Source organism: Pseudophryne corroboree, chromosome 6 (genome assembly GCF_028390025.1).
Source record: "Pseudophryne corroboree isolate aPseCor3 chromosome 6, aPseCor3.hap2, whole genome shotgun sequence".
In the NCBI taxonomy this organism is placed as follows: Eukaryota; Metazoa; Chordata; class Amphibia; order Anura; family Myobatrachidae; genus Pseudophryne; species Pseudophryne corroboree.
Genome location: NC_086449.1, coordinates 774,585,942 through 774,612,314, shown reverse-complemented (window position 1 = coordinate 774,612,314; position 26,373 = coordinate 774,585,942). Strand labels below are relative to the sequence as shown.

The window sequence follows — 26,373 nt, the reverse complement described above, 5'->3', positions numbered from 1 at the left end:
TGCGCAGTACAGACCCGATCACTCGCTGTGTGAAAACGCACAGCAGCAATCGGTCTGAATTATGCCCTAGGAGGAGCGTATCAGTGGTTCTGCACATTTTTATCTTAAAATCCGCTCAGGGGGATGCGCTAAAAAAACACGCAAGTTTCCTCTGAAAAATCAATGAGTTTGGAAATGAATTGCAAATGTAATTTGCAGTGTGTGAGTTCACCGTGAGAACGGCTCGCAGATCCCCAGTATTTCTTCTTCCAAGCCTCTCTGTTAACCCTGCTCCCCTTTCCCAAACCTACGCCAGGAAACTAATGACCTGAACATGAACAGAAAATACTTTTCCATTGAAACTAGCTCTTTCTGGGGCAGATGTATTAAGCCTGGAGAAAAGATAAAGCAGTGATAAGTGGAAGGTGATAACACACCAGCCAATCATTACGGGTTTGAAAAATTAGTAAGGAGCTGATTGGCTGGTGCGTTATCACCTTCCACTTCACTGCTTTATCACTTCTCCAGGCTTAATACATCTGCCCCAATGTTTGGCTCGGTGTAATACATAGCCTTCTACAGTAACGGAGAGATGTACCAAGCCTTCTAAAGAGTGGTGAAGAGGACAAGTCGAAAGGTGCCCACATATTCTTTATATCATTTTATGAAATGTACTTTATAAATGCTAGCTATAGCTGTTAGGTTGCTATGGGCAACTTCTCCACACTTCAGTCCTTCTACTCAAGCATACTCGGTGACAGTGACATGGTAAGAACACTTACAGTTCACGTATATCAGCATGTACTTGGTAGACATCTGTCTCAGGTTCCCTAACTCTGCAATGCAGAACAGAGATCCCGCCAGAGACGGGTGCGGCTGGTATATGATGAATCCTTTTTTCAAGTCATAAGCAATCTTCACCCCATCCACGGGGATCTGCTCAGGCGGGAACTCTTGGTGCAGGGTGACCTTGGCGAGCGGGTCGGTGACCTGGCAAGGGAGCAACGCTGGCTGCCGTGTGCGCAGCTGCACAATCACATAATAGTCTTCCGTTGGGACGAAAAGTTCCTGGGGATCTAAATGGGAAGAGAGAGAATGAATCTGGAGCACAATGTGTTTTTTGCAGCGCAGCGATCAGGTTACTACAGCGCGTGCGTATGCACCGCAATGCGCAGGCATGTCGTACGGGTACAAACAGCATCGTTGCTGTGCAATGCTTCTAGCGACGAATCCATTCGCACAACCGATCGCAAGGAGATTGACAGGAAGAGGGCGTTCATGGGTGTCAACTGACCGTTTTCTGGGAGTGGCAGGGAAAACGCAGGCGTGTCCAAGCATTTGCAGGGCGGGTGTCTGACGTCAATTCCGGGACCGGACAGGCTGAAGTGATCGCAGCGGCTGAGTAAGTCCAGAGCTACTCAGAAACTGCACAAAACTTTTTTTTGTCCCGCTCGGCTGCACAAGCGTTCGCACACTTGCAAAGCGAAAATACACTCCACTAGAGGCGGCGACTATCTGATCGCTGTTCTGCAAAAAATAGCTAGCGTGCGATCAACTCGGAATGAGGGCCTATGCACATACACAATTCCACTCCACCTGTTAAAAGTAGAGATGAGATAATTATAATGCATTGAGCTGACTCCAATTCATGTTAGAAAAAAATGCACCATTTGCATTTTCCCATTACTACCCTGCTATTGCCACATTGCATTGGTCTTCCCACTTTTTAATGTATCACTATTGTAAGGCATCTGATCATCTATGCATGTTTTGGTCATTTTCTTCTACCAACAATGAATTGAGTATCCCTTAACAGCCTCTAGCATTCCAGACTGGCTTTATGTATTGGCTTTACTGGACAAGTCCCAACACTGTACCAGTAATATCACAAAATACCAGCCAATCAGCTCCTAACTGCCATGTTACAGGCTGGGTTTGAAATATGACAGTTAAGAGCTGTTTTATCTCTGGCAACTTTATCCCTCTTGAAGGCTGAGTACATCTACCCCACTGTGTGATTATGAGGACTATTTACTAAGCCTTGGAGAGAGATAAAGTACCAGCCAATCAGCTCCTAACTGCCATGTTACAGTCTGGGTTTGAAATATGACAGTTAAGAGCTGTTTTATCTCTGGCAACTTTATCTCTCTCCAAAGGCTGAGTACATCTACCCCACTGTGTGATTATGAGGACTATTTACTAAGCCTTTGAGAGAGATAAAGTACCAGCCACCTAGCTCCTGTCATGTCACAGGCTGTGCTTGAAAATGACAGTTAGGACCTGATTGGCTGTTACTTTATCTCTCTCCAATGCTTAGTAAGTAGACCCCTACTATATATCAGATGTGATTATCATTACTGCCATATAGCACTGGCGTTATGAGTGTAGGTTCGAACCATGCACATATCTGTGTGGAGTTTGTATGTTCGCCGCAAGGCTGTGTGGGTTTCCTCTGGGGGGATCCAGTTTCCTTCCACACTCTAAAAACATACTGGTAGGTGAACTGAAATCTGTGAAAAATAGTCTTAGTGTTCTTCAAGAGGACAACTTGAGGAGTTGCCCATAGCAATCAATTACCTTTCAGCTATCATTTATCAAAAACATTCTGTAATAAGGGCCTAATTCAAGGTTGATTGCAAAAGCAAAATATTCCTCTAATGGGTAAAACCATGTGCAGTGCAGATATAACGTGCAGAGAGAGTTGGATTTGAGTGGGGTATATTGGGGGTAATTCCAAGTTGATCGCAGCAGGAATTTTTTTAGCAGTTGGGCAAAACCATGGTGGTCATGCCGAGTTGTTCGCTCGCAAGCTGCTTTTAGCAGCATTGCACACGCTAAGCCGCCGCCTACTGGGAGTGAATCTTAGCATAGTAAAATTGCGAACGAAAGATTAGCAGAATTGCGAATAGACACTTCTTAGCAGTTTCTGAGTAGCTCCAGACTTACTCGGCATCTGCGATCAGTTCAGTCAGTTTCGTTCCTGGTTTGACGTCACAAACACTACCTGCGTTCGCCCAGACACTCCTCCGTTTCTCCAGCCACTCCCGCGTTTTTCCCAGAAACGGCAGCGTTTTTTCACACACACCCATAAAACGGCCAGTTTCCGCCCAGAAACACCCACTTCCTGTCAATCACATTACGATCACCAGAACGAAGAAAAAACCTCGTAATGCCGTGAGTAAAATACCTAACTGCATAGCAAATTTACTTGGCGCAGTCGCAGTGCGAACATTGCGCATGCGCAATTAGTGGAAAATCGCTGCGATGCGAAGAAAATTACCGAGCGAACAACTCGGAATGAGGGCCCATGTGCACTGCAGGTGTAGCAGATATAACATTTGCATAGAGAGTTAGATTTGGGTGGGTTATTTTGTTTCTGTGCAGGGTAAATACTGGCTGCTTTATTTTTACACTGCAATTTAGATTTCAGTTTGAACATACCCCACCCAAATCTAACTCTCTCTGCACATGTTATATCTGCCCCCCCTGCAGTGCACATGGGGGGTCATTCCGAGTTGATCGCTAGATAATTTGTTCGCAGCGCAGCGATCAGGCTAAAAAACGGCAGTTCTGTGCATGCGTATGCGGCGCAATGCGCACGCGCGACGTACTGGCACAACTGTCGATGTCGTTTTGCACAGAGTCTAGCGATGCATTTCAGTCGCACTGCTTGCCACAGAGTGATTGACATGAAGGGGGCATTTCTGGGTGTCAACTGACCGTTTTCAGAGTGTGCAGAAAAACGCAGGCGTGCCAGGAAAAACGCAGACGTGCCAGGAAAAACGCAGGCGTGGCTGGGCGAACGCTGGGCGGGTTTGTGACGTCTAATCCGGAACTGAATAGTCTGAAGTGATCGCAAGCGCTGAGTAGATCTGAAGCTGCTCTGAAACTACCGCTCTGCGATACAACCGTTCGCACTTCTGCTAAGCTAAAATACACTCCCAGAGGGCGGCGGCATAGCGTTTGCACGACTGCTAAAACTAGCTAACGAGCGATCAACTCTGAATGACCCCCATGGTTTTACCCATTAGAAGAAGACTTTGCCTTTTCAATAAACCTTGAATTAGGCCCTGTAGTACTTAGCATCTGATTGGTTGCTATGGGCACCATTTTCCCCTGCCCAAGTTTGATACATCTCCCCTTAAGACTGTATGCTCCAACAGGTCAGGGACTTATGTAAATTACATATAGGACCTGTTTCAGAGGCGTGCGCACTGCTAATGTCAGACGCAGTGATGTCTGTAAGGGGTCTATGTACTAAGCCTTGTAGAGAGATACAGTGGACAGAGATAAAGTTCCAGACAGCCAGCTCCCAGATGCCATGTTACAGGCTATGGGGTCCATTTATCAATGAGTTTTAGCTATTTAAAATTTGTTGCATATGATAAATGGCGCACCAGCAAATCAGCTCCCAGTTGTAATTTTTCAAACACATGACAGTTAGGAGCTGATTGGCTGGAGCACCAGTTATCATAAGTGAGGAGTTTTAAATAGCTAAAACTGGTTGACAAATGGGCCCCTGAGTAAAAAACAAATGACAGTTAGGAGCTGGTTGGCTGGTACTTTAACTCTGTCCACTTTATCTCTCTTCAAAGCTCAGTAAGTAGGGATGGCCATCGGTGGGTTATCCATCGATGGTTACCATCGATTGTACCATCGGTGGATAACCTTGATGGTGGGCAACCATCTGTAACGGAACCATTGATGGTTTAGCCCATTGATGGTCCCCATTACTTTAGTATTGAGGTGGACGCGGGCCAATCAGAGCTCGGGTAGTGTGGCTTCATGGGTGTCCATGGGCGGAGCTATGCTCTGTGTCCCTGACACCCTAGAGAAAAAATAAAATAAATATTTGATAGCTCTTTACCATCGATGACGGGAAACCATCTGGTTCTTCCCCATCGAAGGTAAAAGTAGTTGCCATCGGTCATAGACCATCTATGATTTTGAATCATCGATGGTCGATGGCCATCCCTACCCCTAAGTCGCACCGTCCATGCATCGGGATTGTGTTCGTGCAGAGTTGCAGTTCTAATTTCAGACGCACGCAAGAAGAAATGTATTAAAAATGTGGTGCCCGTTCCCGGGCGGTGTCTATGCGCATGCATAGTGACGTCTTATGGGGGTGTCGCTGATGCTCGATCGCTCACGTAGGAGACCATACTTGGACGGAGAAACTCCATCTGCCATAAGGCCAACATAAGTGTCAAAAGTGTGAGGCATGGTGGAGTCTAAGGACGCAGAAAGTATACAGTATACAGTACGGTATTACAGAAAGTATAGATGCAGACAGCGGGGGTCTCAGTCATTGCACATCCGGACGCATGGCTGTATGGGTGGGGTATGCGTGACCGGTTGACATACTGACGCAGGGATCCTGGCGTCGAGATGGCCGGCGGGGAGTGGCGAGTGCAACAAGCCCCTTGGGGGTCTCGCTGCTCTCACTACGCTGTGGGCTTGGCGGTGAGCTGCGCTTGCCACAGGTTCTATTCCCACACTATGAGTGTCATGGACACCCACGGGTTGGAATAGTCCAGGCTAGTCGGCATGGCAACTGTCAGGATTCTAAGGGGACAGGATGTAGTGGAGGTATTGTGACCAGTGGTCTCCTGCCCGCCGGTCACATAACTACATCCCGGCTGTACACCATGAAAGGGCTTTGTAGCGACATTTACATCATACTTGCCTACATGATATTTCTCCTCTCCGGGAGAAGCCTGGAGAGAAGATGCTGCAGGAGTCTTCGGGGGGCGGGGTCGGGCAGTGACATCACCAAGCCCCGCCCCCTCACCGGAAAATGCTGCGATTTGCGGGTCCGCGGGAAGGGGGCGGGGCTAAAATGACGCGATTTGCAACATTTTAACCCCTTCCCCACCCAACGGGCCCGCGAATACAGGAGATTATTGCGGGAGACCTGCCCACTCTTCCGGGGGTGCGGGGGGCTATCAAAAAAAACGGGAACCTCCCGCAGCTTCCGGGAGAGTAGGTAAGTATGATCAGGGCCGTAACTAGCGGGGGGCTAGGGGGGCACGTGACCTGGGCGCAGCATTCTGGGGGGCGCAGAGAGAGAGAGAGAGAGAACAGGTGGCAGACCCGGCAGCACAGCGGTATACATAACTTGGAGCTCGCGGCTGTGAGAGGCGGACCCGCGATGGAGCTGTGACACAGATGCCGGCTTCTCCTTGGAGCACTGGTGAAGCCGCGCCTCCCGAGTCTGCCTCTCACAGCCGTGGCTGTCACTCACCACCAGTCCAAGGTTCAGGCACCGCTGTGATGTCTCAGCTCTCTGGCAGCCTGCTGAAGTCACTAGCAGGCGGCCCCGCCAGAGAAGAGGAGGCGGCCAGCAGAGTGTCAGTGCAATCTCTGCTACGCCCTGCCTCCCGCCCTGCAATCTCTGCTACGCCCTGCCTTCTCTGCAAGTGACCTTTATTATATGGCGGCTGGTCCCTGCTCCAGGACCAGCCACCCGTGTGCTGCGCTGATGTGAACCAGGTGGCCCGCCCCCCTTCATCCACCGAGCCCACTCCATGCTGCCCTAATTTAAACTATGGATCTCCATAGTAGCACAGAGGAGCTAAGAATTAAAGACACACCTTACTCAAGGTAAGCTTATGTGGAGTCAGTAAGATGTTGTAATGTTATTGTAGGGAATGGGGGCTGTAGTGTAGTTATGTAGTGTAGTAGATATGGTATGTAGTGCAGTGTATAGGAACATGTAGTGTAGTAATGTAGTGCAGCGTATAAGGGGTTATAGTGTAGTAATGTAGTACAGTGTATAGGGGTATGTAGTGTAGTGCAGTGTGGCATATAGGGGGATATTTGTGATGTAGTATAGTGATGTAGTGTAATGATGTAGTGCAGTTACGTCGTGCAATGTATGGGGACAAACGGGGCATGTAGTGGAAGACGCTGTTAGGGAGGCCATGTGACAGAAGTTAAGCACATCTGGGGCACACAGTGGACATGTGTTGAACACGTTGCTGTGTGCCATATGACAGATGCTTAGGGCATCTGGGGCACACAGGGGGGCAATATAGTCTAATAGTATCCACTTTTTTCTAAATATATGGGGGGTCATTCCGAGTTGTTCGCTCGTTATTTTTTTGTCGCAACGGAGTGATTAGTCGCTAATGCGCATGCGCAATGTCCGCAGTGCGACTGCGCCAAGTAAATTTGCTATGCAGTTAGGTATTTTACTCACGGCATTACGAGGTTTTTTCTTCGTTCTGGTGATCGTAATGTGATTGACAGGAAGTGGGTGTTTCTGGGCGGAAACTGGCCGTTTTATGGGTGTGTGCGAAAAAAACGCTACCGTTTCTGGGAAAAACGCGGGAGTGGCTGAAGAAACGGAGGAGTGTCTGGCCGAACGCTGGGTGTGTTTGTGACGTCAAACCAGGAACGAAACTGACTGAACTGATCGCAGATGCCGAGTAAGTGTGGAGCTACTCAGAAACTGCTAAGAAGTGTCTATTCGCAATTTTGCTAATCTTTCGTTCGCAATTTTGATAAGCTAAGATTCACTCCCAGTAGGCGGCGGCTTAGCGTGTGCAAAGCTGCTAAAAGCAGCTTGCGAGCGAACAACTCGGAATGACCCCCCTGGTCATTTAGTGTGATAATGTGTGTGTGGTGCGTGGGGGGGGCGCCAAATTGCAGCCTTGCCCTGGGTGCCGAAAATCCTAGTTTCGGCCCTGGTATGATTTACATAAAGCCACAGACGGGCGACCGCCATTTTGCCGCAGCTGCAGACGCTTCTGCCTCCACCTCTGAATCAGCCACATATGCTCTGCAAAATGTTGCGGCACCATATATTTAAAAATATTTCTTATAATTATTATCACACAAACGGAAGGTCTAATAATCTTTTTAATAAAAACAAAACCCAACATAAAATGCAGTATCCCTTTTTAAGCTGCTAGTAAAAATAATAATCGCTCACCAGTGACAAAGACATAGGTTTTGGCCATTTTCTCTTCTCCGTCATGGCAGCGGTCGCCAGTGCACTGGAACCCCCCACAGCTGAATTCACCAGTATCCGCCGTTGTGGTGTTCACCAGGATGAGCTGACTGTATCGGCCAAAATGTTTTATCCTGGAATAAAATAACTGGTCAGGTTCGCTAGGCAAGATATAATTGTGTCCTCGCAGTGGTATCAATCTCAGGGCACCAAGGAGAGGTGTAGAAGCAGCAGGTAGACCCACACTGGACCGGTCATGCTGGACTCCAGTTCAGAAGTCATAATGACCATCCAGTTTTGCATTGCTCTACTTTAATACAGATTTATTAGACTGTACTGTAGATGTGGCTAAATCAGAATCAGAATCAGCTTTATTGGCCAGGTACACTTGCGCATACTACGAATGTGTCTTTGGTTTGCTATACAACAGCCAAGTAGGTAACAGATAAGCAGGTTGGGGGGGTAAAGTCACACAGATAGGTATACCGTAGGGACACAAGTTAGTTACATGTACGTCTAGTCAGTCAATGTTCAGGAGTTCAGCAGGCGGACCGCTTGGGGAAAGAAACTTTTGAGGCTTCTGGTGAAGCTGGCGGGGACGGCCCTGTAACGCCTGCCTGAAGGAAGCAAGTTACACATGCTGTGGCCGGAGTGTAGCTGGTCTTTTACTATCTTCATTGCCCGATTTTTAGCTCTGGACAGGTACAGGTCCTGGACTGAGGGAAGGTCGGCCCCGATGATCTTCTCTGCGGTTCTGACCACCTTTTGGAGTCTGCATCTGTCCCCCAAATGCTAATTGCCCTCATTCCGAGTTGTTCGCTCGCTAGCTGCTTTTAGCAGCAGTGCACACGCTAGGCCGCCGCCCTCTGGGAGTGTATCTTAGCTAAGCAGAATAGCGAACGAAAGATTAGCAGAACTGCTACTAAATAATTCTTTGCAGTTTCTGAGTAGCTCCAGACCTACTCACAGATTGCGATCAGCTCAGTCCGTTTAGTTCCTGGTTTGATGTCACAAACACGCCCTGCGTTCGGCCAGCCACTCCCCCGTTTCTCCAGACACTCCCGCGTTTTTCCCTGACACACCTGCGTTTTTTAGCACACTCCCGGAAACGCTCAGTTACCACCCAGAAACGCCCCTTTCCTGTCAATCACTCACCGATCAGCAGTGCGACTGAAAAGCGCCGCAGGATCCACAGCAAAACTACTAAGTTTTTAGTTAAATAACTAAGCGCATGTGCCCTGCATGCCTTGCGCATACGCATTTTGCAACAAATCGCAGCATAGCGAAAATCGGCAACGAGCGAATAACTCGGAATGACCCCCAATGTGTGTTGCAAGTTACCCACAAACAGAACACCCTCCTACTGGTTGTTAGAAGATATTGCACAGCACTGTAATTGAATGTAAACCCTTAGGGCTGTTTCACACACTCCGGTTTTCCCCGGATGGCAAAAAGCCGGACAAACTTTGTCCGGCTTTTGCCATCTTGACGTCCTTCCGGGAACCCCGTGCAGCGCTCACGGACCCGGACTCGTAGGCAAAACTTGAGAGACGCGTCTAAGCAACGACAGTAACGAATGCCTAACAGCAGGATTTTTCATCACTCCTAGAGGTATTTCGGCGCGCACTCATTGCGGGACGGGAGTGGGTTTTTTCCTGCAATGACACACTGTTATCAGGATAACCCCTCCCTGCTTCCCGACAACAGCAAGTAACGCCACTCTCTTTCTTCATACCCGTTCCGGCCACTGACTCTCTCACCTCCCATTCACTGTGACAACTTTCACATATGGGAAGGCAGCAGAAGTTAGCGGATCAACGGCACGGGTACTTTCATTACTTATCCACACTAATACAAGGTTAATGGTATTACTCAATCAGTATATAAATTCACTCTTTATCACATTTTTTTGTGCAGTGAAAATTTATCATTTTTTGCACCTGTTAAAGCGAATGTGGTCATTAACCTATTGTATTTATTGTATGCGCCAGATAAATTGATACAAATAAGTTATCTTCTTGAGTGATTGTCAGCTACAAATTTCTGTTGTGGGATTTGTTATTTCTGGCACCTGTTTTGTAATAAAAGTATCAGCAATTATATTGCTTCATGATTTGAAACAAAAGTATCAGCAATTATACTGCTTTATATTCTATAAGGACACTAACAAGAATACTGCTGTTATGGTTGCTTTTGCCTACTGAATATATTAACTACTTGCTTATAATTTTCACCTAGCATTTAATTAATTAATTTCCCTCCATTAAATATTGCTTACGGTAATTATTAAATTAAATTGCATCCTGTGTCAAGAGTATATAGGGATTATTACCTGCACTCTAAAGCTGGGTACACACTAGCAGATATATCTGCTGTTCAATCGATCTGCAGATATATCTGCAGATGGTGGTTGTTCATACACACAGAAAGATGCACCAATGTATCTTAAAGATATATCTGCTGTTCAATCGATCTGCAGCTATATAAGCAGATGGAGATTGTTCATACACACTGAAAGATGCACTAATATATCTGCAGATATATTGGTCATCTGCTGTGTCGCACAGCAGATGCAATATATCTGTGAAAGACGTCTTTCACAGACATATTGCTTGTACACACCTGCAGATCAGCAAAAGATATATTGGACAACCAACTGATTGGCCAATATATCTGCCAGTGTGTACCCAGCATAAAGGCCCGTACACACTGGTCGATGTATCGGCCGTTCTCTTGAACGGCCGATACATCGCGGGACCGTCGGCCAGTGTGTACGGGCGATACGTCTGTGAACTCCGTCGTTCACAGACGTATCGCGTCGGCCGCGCAGCACAGCCGACAGCCAATATATCTAACGATATATTGTCCCGTCGCTGTGTGTGTACGGGGCGGTCGTCCGACCGCCCGTACACATGCTGCGGCGGCCGGCGGTGATTGACAGGTGAACTGGGCGGGCGCTCGCCGCCCGCCCAGTTCATGACGTCAGTCCCCCGACGGATCGGGCTGTGTGTATGCACAGCACACTGCCCGATCCGTACATAGATATATCTGCAGATCAATTGATCTGCAGATATATCTAATAGTGTGTACCCACCTTAAGACACATTACTGGATACAGAGGTTGCTACAAACTATCTAATTCTAATTTTGAGATATATTGCCAGTTTGGAGGAGAATATTATATTATACTCACCACTGAATTTTGTTTGTTTGTCTTATAGGGTCATACCAATAGGTATATTTTTTGCCCTTTTTCTATACACATTATTTTTAATTATTGAAATAAAATGTAATTTTTAAACAATAAATATTATAATTTTTTTTTAAAGAGTGCCCCCACAAAGAGGCTTTTTCTTATGTTCCCTATTTCTTTGTAGGGACCACTCTCTTTTTCTATAACTATATCAATACCTCTGGGGTTGCACCACCAACATATATAGAAACTTTTTTCACTACATCATGTTTATGATTATTCTGAAACTGTTGGTTTAACATGATTAACTAAAATTATTTATAGCGGTGCAGGCAAACACAACCCTTTGCTTTAGATTACAACAAACCGCCAACAACCTTAAATCAAAACACACCCTAACCGTAATGAAAATAAAGAAGGGGTGGGAGGGTGGGAAGGCAAACTGAAAAGACCAGGAACAACACAAATCCACCCCAATTCCATCACTAACACCACCCATGACTTTTCCTGATTGGCTACAAAAAGTCATGCCATCCTGATCCACCCCCAGCCCAGGAGGTTTAACTCTCTCCATTCCAAAGATTGTCATTCTGTTATCCTAAACCTCCTACTGCTGAGGGGTGTACCTTCCTCAAGACAATGAACCATTCCAGACAACTTATACTATAAAATAACGACACAGAGAAATGCATTTTGGCAGAAAGTTGTTAGCTATTTATTATATACTCTAATAAACTAGAGAAAAACCTGAAATAGAATGATATTAATATGCAAATTTAATAAAGAGAGTCTGGTGGCCAGAAAAAAGAACGGCTGAAAACCAATTGACAAACAACCCCATCTAATTAAATCTAAACCAATCAAAATCACAAAACATAGGTATCCACTCAGACCTCCATCTTGACTACCCACCCTGAAGGGTGATGACGCTGCCCCCTGAAGGGTGGTCCAGCAGATATAACAGTCAACGAAGGAGAGTGCACCTAAACAGCACCAAACCGACTGAAAACTGTGACTAACAACTCAAACACGAGAACCTGCCGCTCTTTTCCGCCAACAGCGAAAGACTCTTCTTAAAGAGGCTTTGCACCGCAACCATACCCACAACCTAAACGACCCAAAACCGAAAACAGATCCTCCAGGAAACACACCAACCCCTCCTCCGACAAGTGCACACCATCTGCCCGAAAAAGGTAATTGCAGCGATACTTGATCCTATCATGGCGAACCACCGCACCACCGTGAGCTAGAACCCACTTCGCCACTGCCGAATTCACCTTTTTTCTGGCCTCATCAATAGGGCGACCATCCGTCACCCCACGCCAACACAACCTGGGAACTATAAAAGAAAAAAACAATGCGCAGTGAGGCCAGGCCACGGCAATACTAACCAAATCCTTCACCATAGAACATCTCAAATCTAAAGATGTCCTCTTACCTAAATCATTGCCACCCAGGTGTACCACCAAAACCCTCGGGATACCATGCGCCCGAGCCTCGCTCAACAGCCTATCCTTAAGTTCCTGCCACAACATTCCGCGCCAACACAAATCCACCCCAATTCCATCACTAACACCACCCATGACTTTTCCTGATTGGCTACAAAAAGTCATGCCATCCTGATCCACCCCCAGCCCAGGAGGTTTAACTCTCTCCATTCCAAAGATTGTCATCCTGTTCTCCTTAGGCCAAAAAGTTGCACCAAGGTAGCTGTATGACTAAGCTAAGAGACACAAGTGTGCGGAACAAACACCTAACCCATCTAGGAGTGATTCTGCAGTGGCAGACAGGATGGCACTTAAAAAAACTAGGCCCCAAACAGCACATCACGCAAAGAAGAAAAAGAGGTGCAATGAGGTAGCTGTATGACTAAGCTAAGTGACACAAGTGTGCGGCACAAACAACATGGGACGTGCTGGAATTTGCCCAGATGTAATACACGCACAATATTGGTGGCACAGGAGAGTGTACCCCTAAATCACACACACATGGCAAAGCCTGTAAAATTAATTTGGATAATAATAACCCTTTTATTTGGAGCTATTATAAAAATATGCAGCACAGGCGAGCGTACCCCTACAACACACAGGACAAACCCTGTAAAAAATATTTGGCTAATAATATAAGTAATGCATATAACCCTTTTATTTGGAGTAAATAATATACAGCACAAGACACCACCACTGGACTGGACTTAGGGGGTCATTCCGACCTGATCGTAGCTGTGCTAAATCTAGTACTAAATTTAGTACAGCTACGATCACTGACACAGACATGAAAAGCATCGCACAGCGGCGATGGTTGTGTACTTGAAGAGTAACTCCCAGCTAGCGCAGCTCCTGCGGCTGGCCGAGAGTGACTCGTCGCTGCCCTAGGTCGCAGCGGCTGCGTGTGACATCACGCAGCCGCTGCGGCCCGCCCCCCACACGGTATGGCCATGCCTGCATTGGCTGGACGGCGCCGTGAAAGCGGTGGCTGCCCCCTCCCACCCAGCGACCGCCTCTGCCTGTCAAAAAGGCAGAGGCGATCGCTAGGAAGCGACGGCCTTCGGCCGTCTGGCATGCGCCAGCGCACTGTGGTGCTGACGCATGCGCAGTTCTGACCCGATCGCACAGCTGCGAACAACTGCAGCGTGCAATCAGGTCAGAATGACCCCCTTATATTGCAGTGTCAGACAGGATGGCACTTTAAAAAAATAGTCCCCAAACAGCACATGATGCAAAGAAGAAAAAGAGGTGCAAGATGGAATTGTCCTTGGGCCCTCACACCCACCCTTATGTTGTATAAACAGGACATGCACACTTTAACAAATCAATAATTTCAGTGACAGGATCTACCACACGACTGTGACTGAAATGAATGGTTTGTTTGGGCCCCCACCAAAAAAGAAGCAATCAATCTCTCCTTGCACAAAATGGCTCTACAGAGGCAAGATGTCGACCTCATCCTCCGATTCCTCAACCCTTTCAGTGTGTACATCCTCCTCCTCACAGAATATTAATTCGTCCCCACTGGAATCCACCATCACAGATCCCTGTGTACTTTCTGGAGGCAATTGATGGTCAAGGTCTTCCTGGAGGAATTTACAATTTTTATAATTCACTTTGACGAACATCATCTTCTTCACATTTTCTGGAAGTAACCTCGTACGCCGATCGCTGGCAAGGTTACCGTCTGTACTAAACACTCTAACGGAGTACACACTGGAGAGAGGGGTGGGGGGTGGGGGGGGGGGGGGGTGGCAAGTTAGTTAAAATAAAGCCAGTTTGTGCAAGGGCCTCCAAATTGCCTCTTTTTCCTGCCAGTATACATATGGACTGTCTGACATGCCTACTTGGATGCTGTCACTCATATAATCCTCCATCATTCTTTTAATGGTGACAGAATCATATGCAGTGACAGTAGACATGTCAGTAATCGTTGGCAAGTCCTTCAGTCCAAACCCAATGTCAGAATTCGCTCCTGACTGCCCTGCATCACCGCCAGCGGGTGGGCTAGGAAATCTTATCCTTTTCCTTGCAGCCCCAGTTGCGGGAGAAAATGAAGGTGGAGCTGTTGACGGGTCACGTTCCGCTTGAGTTGACAATTTTCTCAGATTTGTGTCTGCCGGATTTGTGTCTGTCGGAAAGAGAGATACAATGTAGGCTTTAAACCTAGGATTGAGCACGGTGGCCAAAATGTAGTGCTCTGATTTCAACAGATTGACCACCCTTGAATCCTGGCAAAGCAAATGAAGGGCTTCAACCACAAGTCCCGCATACTTAGCGGAATCGCTCCGTCTTAGCTCCTGATTCAATTTCTCCAGCTGCTTCTGTAAAAGCCTGATGAGGGGAATGACCTGATTCAAGCTGGCAGTGTCTGAACTGACTTCACGTGTGGCAAGTTCGAAGGGTTGGAGAACCTTGCACAAGACGGAAATCATTCTCCACTGCGCTTGAGTCAGGTGCATTCCCCCTCCTTTGCCTATATCGTAGGTGGATGTATAGGCTTGAATGGCCTTTTGCTGCTCCTCCATCCTCTGAAGCATATAGAGTGTTGAATTCCACCTTGTTACCACCTCTTGCTTCAGGTAACGGCAGGGCAGGTTCAGGAGTGTTTGCTGGTGCTCCAGTCTTCGGGAACGCAGTGGCTGAATGCCGAAAGTGGCCCGCAATTATTTGGGCCACCGACAGCATCTCCAGCACGCCCCTGTTATTTAACAAAAAAATTCTGCACCACCAAATTAATTGTATGTGCAAAACATGGGACGTGCTGGAATTTGCCCAGATGTAATGCACACACAATATTGCTGGCATTGTCCGATATCACAAATCCCCAGGAGAGTCTCAGTGGGGTAAGCCATTGTGCGATGATTCCCCTCAGTTTCCGTAAGAGGTTGGCAGCTGTGTGCCTCTTACGGAAAGCAGTGATACACAGCGTAGCTTGCCTAGGAACAAGTTGGCATTTGCGAGATGCTGCTACTGGTGCCGCTGCTGTTGTTGCTGCGGAAGGCAATACATCTACCCAGTGGGCTGTCACAGTCATGTAGTCCTTGGTCTGCCCTGTTACACTAACTGGACAGTGGTTACAACTGCATTTTTTAGGACACTGAGGACACTTTTTCTGATGTTTGTGTACATTCTCGGTATTGCCTGCCTAGTGAACTGGAATCTAGATGGGATTTGGTACCGGGGACACACTACCTTCATCAATTCTCTAAGTCCCACTGAACTAATGGCAGATACCGGACGCACGTCTAACTTCAACATAACTGTCAAGGCCCCAGTTATCCGCTATGCAACAGGATGACTGCGGTTATATTTCATCTTCCTCACAAAGGACTGTTGGACAGTCAATTGCTTACTTTAAGTAGTACACGTGGTCATCCGACTTCCCCTCTGGGATGACGATCGACTCCCAGAAGCAACAATAGCAGCGGCAGCAGTAGGCGTACCACTCAAGGGTCCTCCGGAGGAATCCCGATTAGGAGAGGACTCCTCAGTCTTGCCAGTGACATGGCCTACAGGACTACGGACGTTCCTGACTGAGGAGGAAGTTGACGTTGAGGGAGTTGGTGATGTGGCTTGCAGGAGCTTGGGTACAAGAGGAAGAAGGGATTTAGGTGTCAGTGTACTGCTTACGCTCTTACTCAAAGATTCTGAACTTGACAATGACTTCTGATGAATGTGCAGCAGGTGACGTATAAGGGAGGATGTTCCTAGGCGGTTAACATCCTTACCCCTACTTATTACGGATTGACAAAGGCAACACACAGCTTGACATCTGTTGTCCGGATTTGTGGAGAAATAATTCCACACCGAAGAGGTGGCTTTTTTGGTATTTTGCCTAGGCATTACAATGGGCTTATTCATCCCACGGACAACAACTGTCTCCCCGGTGCCTGATTTAAACAAACCACATCACCATCAGAATCCTCATCGTCAACTTCCTCCTCAGCGCCAGCAACACCCATATCCTCATCCTGGTGTACTTCAACAGTGACATCTTCAATTTGAATATCAGAAACTGGACTGTGGGTGCTCCTTTCAGCACTTGCAGACGGCGTGCAAATAGTGGAAGGAGCCACCTCTTCCCGTCCAGTGTTGGGAAGGTCAAGCATCGCAACCGCCGACACACTTGGACTCTCCTTGGGGATTTGTGATAGAACGCACAGTTCTTTGCTGTGCTTTTGCCAGCTTAACTCTTCTCATTTTTCTAGCGGGAGGATGAGGGCTTCCATCGTCATGTGAAGCTGTACCACCAGTCATGAACATAGGCCATGGCCTTAGCCGTTCCTTTCCACTCCGTGTCGTAAATGGCATATTGGCAAGTTTACGTTTCTCCTCAGACCATTTAAATTAATTTTTTTGGGTCGTTTTACTGAACTTTGGCTTTTGGGATTTTACATGCCCTCTACTATCACACTGGGCATCGGCCTTGGCAGACAACGTTGATGGCATTTCATTGTCTATGTCATGACTAGTAGCAGCAGCTTCAGCACTAGGAGGAAGTGGTTCTTGATCTTTCCCTATTTTATCCTCCAAATTTTTGTTCTCCTTTATTTTTCTGGCGTTACATAAAACAATATGCGGCACAAGAGAGTGTACCCCTACACCACACAGGGCAAACCCTGTAAAAATAATTTGGATTAAATATTAATTACCCCTTTATTTGGAGTAAATAATATACAGCACAGTAATAAAATGACTAAAATTCCCAGATTGCACCTGTATGTGTAAGCTGCTCCAACTAAAAAAGTGGCTAATGTATACAAAAATGATGGAGCGCTGTGAAAAAGAATGAACAAGTTAGTAATACCAGTATATTTATGTTTACAGCTCTTTTTTGAATTGGTTAGAGTCTGGGATTTGTTTAAGAAGTAATACAGTATGTTGTTGGGTTCCAATAGTATGCCTCATAGGGTGGCCGCAGTAGGTACTAGTTGACTTACTATCCCTAACTGTACCTGTAACTGTATCATGGATGATTGAGTGCTATTGCATGAAACGCGTTGGACCACGTGATCGGAAGAGCCAGGCCATTACGAATGGAAACACTTGCACAGAAGCAGGAGCTTGGAGACCAGCCACGGGACCGCACGATAAGGTACAGTTAGGGATAGTAAGTCAACTAGTACCTACTGCGGTCACCCTATGAGGCATACCATTGTAACCCAACAACATACTGCATTACTTCTTAAACAAATTCCGGACTCTAACCAATTAAAAAAAGACCTGTAAACATAAATATACTGGTATTACTAATTTGTTCATTCTTTTCACAGCGCTCCATCATTTTTGTATATAATATACAGCACAGGACAGTACCACTGGACTTATACGGCAGTACCCCTCGACTGGATTTATACGGCAGTATCACTGGACTCAATTTATACGGCAGTACCACTGGACTTATACGCCAGTACCACTGGAATTATACGGCAGTACCACTGGACTTATACAGCAGTATCACTGGAATTATATGGAAGTACCACTGGATTTATATGGCAGTATCACTGGAATTATATGGCAGTACCAGTGGACTTATACGGCAGTATCAATGGACTTATACGGCAGTACCACTGGAATTATATGGCAGTGCAACTGGACTGGATTTATATGGCAGTACCACTGGAATGATATGCAGTACCACTGGAATTGTATAGCAGTACCACTAGATTTATACGGCATTACCACTGGACTGGATTTATATGGCAGTACCACTGGAATTATATACCAGTACCACTGGAATTATATACCAGTATCATTGGAATTATAAGGCAGTAATACTGGAATTATACGGCAGTACCACTGGATTTATATGGCAGTACCCCTGGACTTATATGGCAGAACCACTGGACTGGATATATACGGCAGTATTACTGAATTTATAGGGCAGTACCATTGGATTTATACAGCAGTATCACTGGAATTATACGGCAGTACCACTGGACTTATATGGCAGAACCACTGTACTGGATTTATACGGCAGTATCAATAGAGTTATACGGCAGTACCGCTGGAATTATTTGGCAGTATCACTGGATTTATACGGCAGTATCACTGGAATTATATGGCAGTATCACTGGAATTATACGGCAGTACCATTGGAATTATATGGCAGTATCACTGGACTAGATTTATACTGCAGTGGGACTGGATTTATACGGCAGTACCACTGGACTTATAAGGCAGTATCACTGGACTTATTCGGCAGTACCACTGGACTTATTCGGCAGTACCACTGGACTGGATTTATACGGCAGTACCACTGGAATTATACGGCAGTATCACTGGATTTATACGGCAATACCACTGGATTTATATGGAAGTATCACTGGAATTATACGGCAGTACCACTGGACTGGATTTATACGGCAGTATCACTGGACTGGATTTATACGGCAGTATCACTGGACTTATATGACAGTACCACTGGACTGGATTTATACGCCAGTACCACTGGAATTATAAGGCAGTATCACTGGATTTATACGGCAGTATCACTGGAATTATACGGCAGTATCACTGGAATTATACGGCAGTATCACTGGAATTATATGGCAGTACCACTGGACTTAAGGCAGTACCACTGGATTTATACGGCAGTACCACTGAATTTATACGGCATTAGCACTGGACTGGATTTATATGGCAGTATCACTGGAATTATAAGGCAGTACCACTGGACTTATACGGCAGTACCACTGGACTGGATTTATACAGCAGTATCACAGGACTTATTTGGCAGTACCACTGGACGTATATGGCAGTATCACTGGATTTATACGGCAGTATCACTGGACTGGATTTATTTGCCATTACCATTGGATTTATACGGCAGGACCACTAGACATATACAGCAGTATCACTGGACTGGATTTATACGGTAGTACCACTGGACATATATGGCAGTATCACTGAACATATACGGCAGTATCACTGGACTGGATTTATACGCCAGTTCCACTGGATTTATACGGCAGTACCACTGGACATATATACGACAGTATCACTGGAATTATATGGCAGTACCACTGTACATATACAGCAATATCACTGGACTGCATTTATACGGCAGTGCCACTGGACTTATACGGTAGTACCACTTGACTTATACGGCAGTACCACTGGACTGGATTTGTACGGCAGTATCACTGGACTTATATGGCAGGACAACTAGACATATATGGCAGTATCACTGGATTTATACGGCAGTATCACTGGACTAGATTTATATGCCATTAACATTGTATTTATACGGCAGTACCACTAGACATATACGGCAGTATCACGGGAATTATATAGCAGTACCACTGGATTTATACAGCAGTATTACTGGAATTATATGGCAGTACCACTGGACTTATATGGCAGAACCACTGGACTGGATTTATACTGCAGTATGACTAGACTTATAAGGCAGTACCACTGGAGTTATAAGGCAGTATCACTGGACTTATTCGGCAGTACCACTGTAATTATTCGGCAGTACCACTGGACTGGATTTATACGGCAATACCACTGGAATTATACGGCAGTATCACTGGATTTATACGGCCGTACCACTGGATTTATATGGAAGTATCTCTGGAATTATACCGCAGTACCACTGGACTGGATTTATACGGCAGTATCACTGGACTGGATTTATATGGCAGTACCACTGGACTGGATTTATACGCCAGTACCACTGGAATTATATGGCAGTATCACTGGACTTATACGGCAGTATCACTGGAATTATATGCCAGTATCACTGGAATTATACGGCAGTATCACTGGATTTATATGGCAGTACCACTGGATTTATACGGCAGTACCACTGGATTTTTACGGCAGTACCACTAGATTTATACGGCAGTACCACTGAATTTATACAGCATTACCACTGGATTTATAAGCAGTATCACTGGAATTATATGGCAGTACCACTGGATTTATACGGCAGTAACACTGGACTGGATTTATATGGCAATACCACTGGACATATATGGCAGTATCGCTGGATTTATACGGCAGTATCACTGGACTGGATTTATATGCCATTACCATTGGATTTATACAGCAGTACCACTAGACATATACGGCAGTATCACTGGAATTATATGGCAGTATCACTGGACTGGATTTATACGCCAGTACCACTGGATTTATACGGCTTTACCACTAGACATATACGACAGTATCACTGGCAGTGGCGGAACTACCAGCGGTGCAACCAGTGCATTGCACTGGGGCCCGCTGGGGTGAAGGGGCCCACAGCCGCCCGCATTACAATGAGTCACATTGACTCATTGTATGCCGCGGCCAGCGCTGCGCCCCCGCCGCCAGTGTCCAGACTCACACCTCACTCAGGTCTCGGCTGGAGCAGGAGAAGGGTCCGGTCCATTCTTCTCTGTCATCCACTCCCCGCGTGTCTCCTCCCCCAAGTCTTGGCTGCCTGCGCGTTACTGGAAGGGTTGATGCTAAATTCAAGTTTGCAAAGGGACCTTTTCCATCAGGGGGAGGAGCCACGACTTACTGGAAGGCCCAGCTCTCCCCTCGGCTCCTCCCCCCAGCTCTTCTAGTGTGACTTATGATGGGGCACAGAGTCTCCTCCTCCTCCCCTCTGGACTATGTGTAACTCCACAGGATCTGCAGGCAGCTAAGGGGCTGGGGCACACGATGAGCTGCATACCCGTCATCCCACCTCCTCTCCCCCAACCCTCTCTCACACGAGGAGCTGCTTGCTCTGCACTGGAAGTGGGAGCTGTGTGTGCAGGCACTGCACCGGAGCAGCAAACTGCATACAGAAGGCCTGGTTTATGTTCAGCACCAACTGGTGAGTTGTGAAGGGAGTGGGATGTCTGGATTTTCTAAAGTGTGGGGGGGAGGGGGGGTTGTTGTAGTGTATGGAAGAGAGTGTCTGGGTGCTGTAGTGTATGGGGGGGTGTCTGGGTGCTGTAGTGTATGGGAGGGGTGTATGGGTGCTGTAGTGTATGAGGGGGTGTCTGGGTGCTGTAGTGTATGGGAGGGGTGTCTGGGTGCTGTAGTGTATGGGGGGGGGGTATGGGTGCTGTAGTGTATGAGGGGGGAGTCTGGGTGCTGTAGTGTATAGGAGGAGTGTCTGGGTGCTGTAGTGTATGGGAGGGGTGTATGGGTGCTGTAGTGTATGAGGGGGTGTCTGGGTGCTGTAGTGTATGGGAGGTGTGTCTGGGTGCTGTAGTGTATGAGGGGGGTGTATGGGTGCTGTAGTGTATGGGAGGGGTGTATGGGTGCTGTAGTGTATGAGGAGGGGTGTCTGGGTGCTGTAGTGTATGGGAGGGGTGTCTAGGTGCTGTAGTGTATGGGAGGAGTATCTGGGTGCTGTAGTGTATGAGGAGGATGTCTGGGTGCTGTAGTGTATGGGAAGAGTGTCTGGGTGTTGTAGTGTATAGTAAGGGTGTCTGGGTGCTGTAGTGTATGGGAAGAGTGTCTGGGTGCTGTAGTGTATGGTAAGGGTGTCTCGGTGCTGTAGTGTATGGGAGGGGCGTCTGGGTGCTGTAGTGTATGAGGAGGGGTGTATGGGTGCTGTAGTGTATGGGTGGGGTTGTCTGGGTGCTGTAGTGTATGGGAGAGGTGTCTGGATGCTGTAGTGTATGAGGAGGGTTGTCTGGGTGCTGTAGTGTATGAGGAGGGGTGTATAGGTGCTGTAGTGTATAAGGGGTGTCTGGATGCTGTAGTGTATGAGGGGGGTGTCTGGGTGCTGTAGTGTATGGGAGGAGTGTCTGGGTGCTGTAGTGTATGGGAGGAGTGTCTGGGTGCTGTAGTGTATGGGAGGAGTGCCTGGGTGCTGTAGTGTATGAGGGGGGTGTCTGGGTGCTGTAGTGTATGAGGGGGATGTCTGGGTGCTGTAGTGTATGAGGGGGATGTCTGGGTGCTGTAGTGTATGAGGGGGATGTCTGGGTGCTGTAGTGTATGAGGGGATGTCTGGGTGCTGTAGTGTATGAGGGAGATGTCTGGGGTGCTGTAGTGTATGAGGGGGTGTCTGGGTGCTGTAGTGTATGAGGGGGGTGTCTGGGTGCTGTAGTGTATGGGAGGGGTGTCTGGGTGCTGTAGTGTATGGGAGGGGTGTCTGGGTGCTGTAGTGTATGAGGGGGGGTGTCTGGGTGCTGTAGTGTATGAGGAGGGGTGTCTGGGTGCTGTAGTGTATGAGGAGGGGTGTCTGGGTGCTGTAGTGTATGAGGAGGGGTGTCTGGGTGCTGTAGTGTATGAGGGGGTGTCTGGGTGCTGTAGTGTATGAGGGGGTGTCTGGGTGCTGTAGTGTATGAGGGGGTGTCTGGGTGCTGTAGTGTATGGGAGGAGTGTCTGGGTGCTGTAGTGTATGGGAGGAGTGTCTGGGTGCTGTAGTGTATAAGGGGGGTGTCTGGGTGCTGTAGTGTATGAGGGGGATGTCTGGGTGCTGTAGTGTATGAGGGGGATGTCTGGGTGCTGTAGTGTATGAGGGGGATGTCTGGGTGCTGTAGTGTATGAGGGAGATGTCTGGGTGCTGTAGTGTATGAGGGAGATGTCTGGGTGCTGTAGTGTATGAGGGGGTGTCTGGGTGCTGTAGTGTATGAGGGGGATGTCTGGGTGCTGTAGTGTATGAGGGGGGTGTCTGGGTGCTGTAGTGTATGGGAGGGGTGTCTGGGTGCTGTAGTGTATGGGGGGGGGTCTGGGTGCTGTAGTGTATGAGGGGGGGTGTCTGGGTGCTGTAGTGTATGAGGGGTGTCTGGGTGCTGTAGTGTATGAGGGGTGTCTGGGTGCTGTAGTGTATGAGGGGGTGTCTGGGTGCTGTAGTGTATGAGGGGGGTGTCTGGGTGCTGTAGTGTATGAGGGGGTGTCTGGTTGCTGTAGTGTATGGGGGGGTGTATGGGTGCTGTAGTGTATGAGGGGGTGTATGGGTGGTGTAGTGTATGGGGTGGTGTCTGGGTGCTGTAGTGTATGAGGGGGGGGTGTCTGGGTGCTGTAGTGTATGAGGGGGGGGTGTCTGGGTGCTGTAGTGTATGAGGGGGGTGTCTGGGTGCTGTAGTGTATGAGGGGGTGTCTGGGTGCTGTAGTGTATGAGGAGTGTCTGGCTGCTGTAGTATATGAGGGAGGTGTCTGGGTGCTGTAGTGTATGGGGGGGGTGTCTGGGTGCTGTAGTGTATGAGGGGTAGGGGTGTCTGGGTGCTGTAGTGTATGGGAGGAGTGTCTGGGTGCTGTAGTGTATGAGGGGTGTCTGGCTGCTGTAGTGTCTGAGGGGGGTGTCTGGCTGCTGTAGTGTATGAGGGGGGTGTCTGGCTGCTGTAGTGTATGGGAGGAGTGTCTGGGTGCTGTAGTGTATGGAAGGAGTGTATGGGTGCTGTAGTGTATGAGGGGGGTGTCTGGGTGCTGTAGTGTATAGGAGGAGTGTCTGGGTGCTGTAGTGTATGAGGCGTGTCTGGCTGCTGTAGTGTATAAGGGGGGTGTCTGGGTGCTGTAGTGTATGGGAGGAGTGTCTGGGTGCTGTAGTGTATGGGAGGGGTGTATGGGTGCTGTAGTGTATGAGGGGGGTGTCTGGGTGCTGTAGTGTATGAGGAGGGGTGTATGGGTGCTGTAGTGTATGGGTGGGGTTGTCTGGGTGCTGTAGTGTATGTGGGTGCTGTAGTGTATGAGGGGGTGTCTGGGTGCTGAAGTGTATGTGGGTGCTGTAGTGTATAAGGGGTGTCTGGATGCTGTAGTGTATGAGGGGGGTGTCTGGGTGCTGTAGTGTATGGGAGGAGTGTCTGGGTGCTGTAGTGTATGGGAGGAGTGTCTGGGTGCTGTAGTGTATGGGAGGAGTGCCTGGGTGCTGTAGTGTATGAGGGGGGTGTCTGGGTGCTGTAGTGTATGAGGGGGATGTCTGGGTGCTGTAGTGTATGAGGGGGATGTCTGGGTGCTGTAGTGTATGAGGGGGATGTCTGGGTGCTGTAGTGTATGAGGGGATGTCTGGGTGCTGTAGTGTATGAGGGAGATGTCTGGGTGCTGTAGTGTATGAGGGGGTGTCTGGGTGCTGTAGTGTATGAGGGGGGTGTCTGGGTGCTGTAGTGTATGGGAGGGGTGTCTGGGTGCTGTAGTGTATGAGGGGGGGTGTCTGGGTGCTGTAGTGTATGAGGAGGGGTGTCTGGGTGCTGTAGTGTATGAGGAGGGGTGTCTGAATGCTGTAGTGTATGAGGAGGGGTGTCTGGGTGCTGTAGTGTATGAGGGGGATGTCTGGGTGCTGTAGTGTATGAGGGGATGTCTGGGTGCTGTAGTGTATGAGGGAGATGTCTGGGTGCTGTAGTGTATGAGGGGGTGTCTGGGTGCTGTAGTGTATGAGGGGGGTGTCTGGGTGCTGTAGTGTATGGGAGGGGTGTCTGGGTGCTGTAGTGTATGGGAGGGGTGTCTGGGTGCTGTAGTGTATGGGAGGGGTGTCTGGGTGCTGTAGTGTATGAGGGGGGGTGTCTGGGTGCTGTAGTGTATGAGGAGGGGTGTCTGGGTGCTGTAGTGTATGAGGAGCGGTGTCTGGGTGCTGTAGTGTATGAGGAGGGGTGTCTGGGTGCTGTAGTGTATGAGGGGGTGTCTGGGTGCTGTAGTGTATGAGGGGGGTGTCTGGGTGCTGTAGTGTATGAGGGGGTGTCTGGGTGCTGTAGTGTATGGGAGGAGTGTCTGGGTGCTGTAGTGTATGGGAGGAGTGTCTGGGTGCTGTAGTGTATAAGGGGGGTGTCTGGGTGCTGTAGTGTATGAGGGGGATGTCTGGGTGCTGTAGTGTATGAGGGGGATGTCTGGGTGCTGTAGTGTATGAGGGGGATGTCTGGGTGCTGTAGTGTATGAGGGGGTGTCTGGGTGCTGTAGTGTATGAGGGAGATGTCTGGGTGCTGTAGTGTATGAGGGGGTGTCTGGGTGCTGTAGTGTATGAGGGGGATGTCTGGGTGCTGTAGTGTATGAGGGGGGTGTCTGGGTGCTGTAGTGTATGGGAGGGGTGTCTGGGTGCTGTAGTGTATGGGAGGGGTGTCTGGGTGCTGTAGTGTATGGGGGGGGGGGTCTGGGTGTTGTAGTGTATGAGGGTGGGTGTCTGGGTGCTGTAGTGTATGAGGAGGGGTGTCTGGGTGCTGTAGTGTATGAGGGGGTGTCTGGGTGCTGTAGTGTATGAGGGGGGTGTCTGGGTGCTGTAGTGTATGAGGGGGTGTCTGGGTGCTGTAGTGTATGGGGGGGTGTATGGGTGCTGTAGTGTATGAGGGGGTGTATGGGTGCTGTAGTGTATGGGGTGGTGTCTGGGTGCTGTAGTGTATGAGGGGGGGGTGTCTGGGTGCTGTAGTGTATGAGGGGGGGGGGTGTCTGGGTGCTGTAGTGTATGAGGGGGGTGTCTGGGTGCTGTAGTGTATGAGGGGGTGTCTGGGTGCTGTAGTGTAAGAGGAGTGTCTGGCTGCTGTAGTATATGAGGGAGGTGTCTGGGTGCTGTAGTGTATGGGGGGGGGGTGTCTGGGTGCTGTAGTGTATGAGGGGTAGGGGTGTCTGGGTGCTGTAGTGTATGGGAGGAGTGTCTGGGTGCTGTAGTGTATGAGGGGTGTCTGGCTGCTGTAGTGTCTGAGGGGGGTGTCTGGCTGCTGTAGTGTATGAGGGGGGTGTCTGGCTGCTGTAGTGTATGGGAGGAGTGTCTGGGTGCTGTAGTGTATGGAAGGAGTGTATGGGTGCTGTAGTGTATGAGGGGGGTGTCTGGGTGCTGTAGTGTATAGGAGGAGTGTCTGGGTGCTGTAGTGTATGAGGCGTGTCTGGCTGCTGTAGTGTAT

The 26,373-nt window shown here is 48.3% G+C and overlaps 1 protein-coding gene across 2 annotated transcripts in view; it reads right to left on the bottom strand.

Moving 5' to 3' along the window:
- The window catches only part of LOC134933470 (platelet-derived growth factor receptor-like protein), a 97,778-nt gene that overhangs the window by 4,177 nt on the left and 67,228 nt on the right, over window positions 1-26,373 (bottom strand). For both annotated transcript variants that reach the window (XM_063928697.1, XM_063928696.1), the window contains exons 3-4: window positions 7,916-8,067; window positions 762-1,055 (exon numbers count right to left, since the gene is read on the bottom strand). In XM_063928697.1, coding sequence (XP_063784767.1) covers window positions 762-1,055; window positions 7,916-8,067 — 446 coding nt within the window. The remainder of the gene's footprint in view (window positions 1-761; window positions 1,056-7,915; window positions 8,068-26,373) is intronic.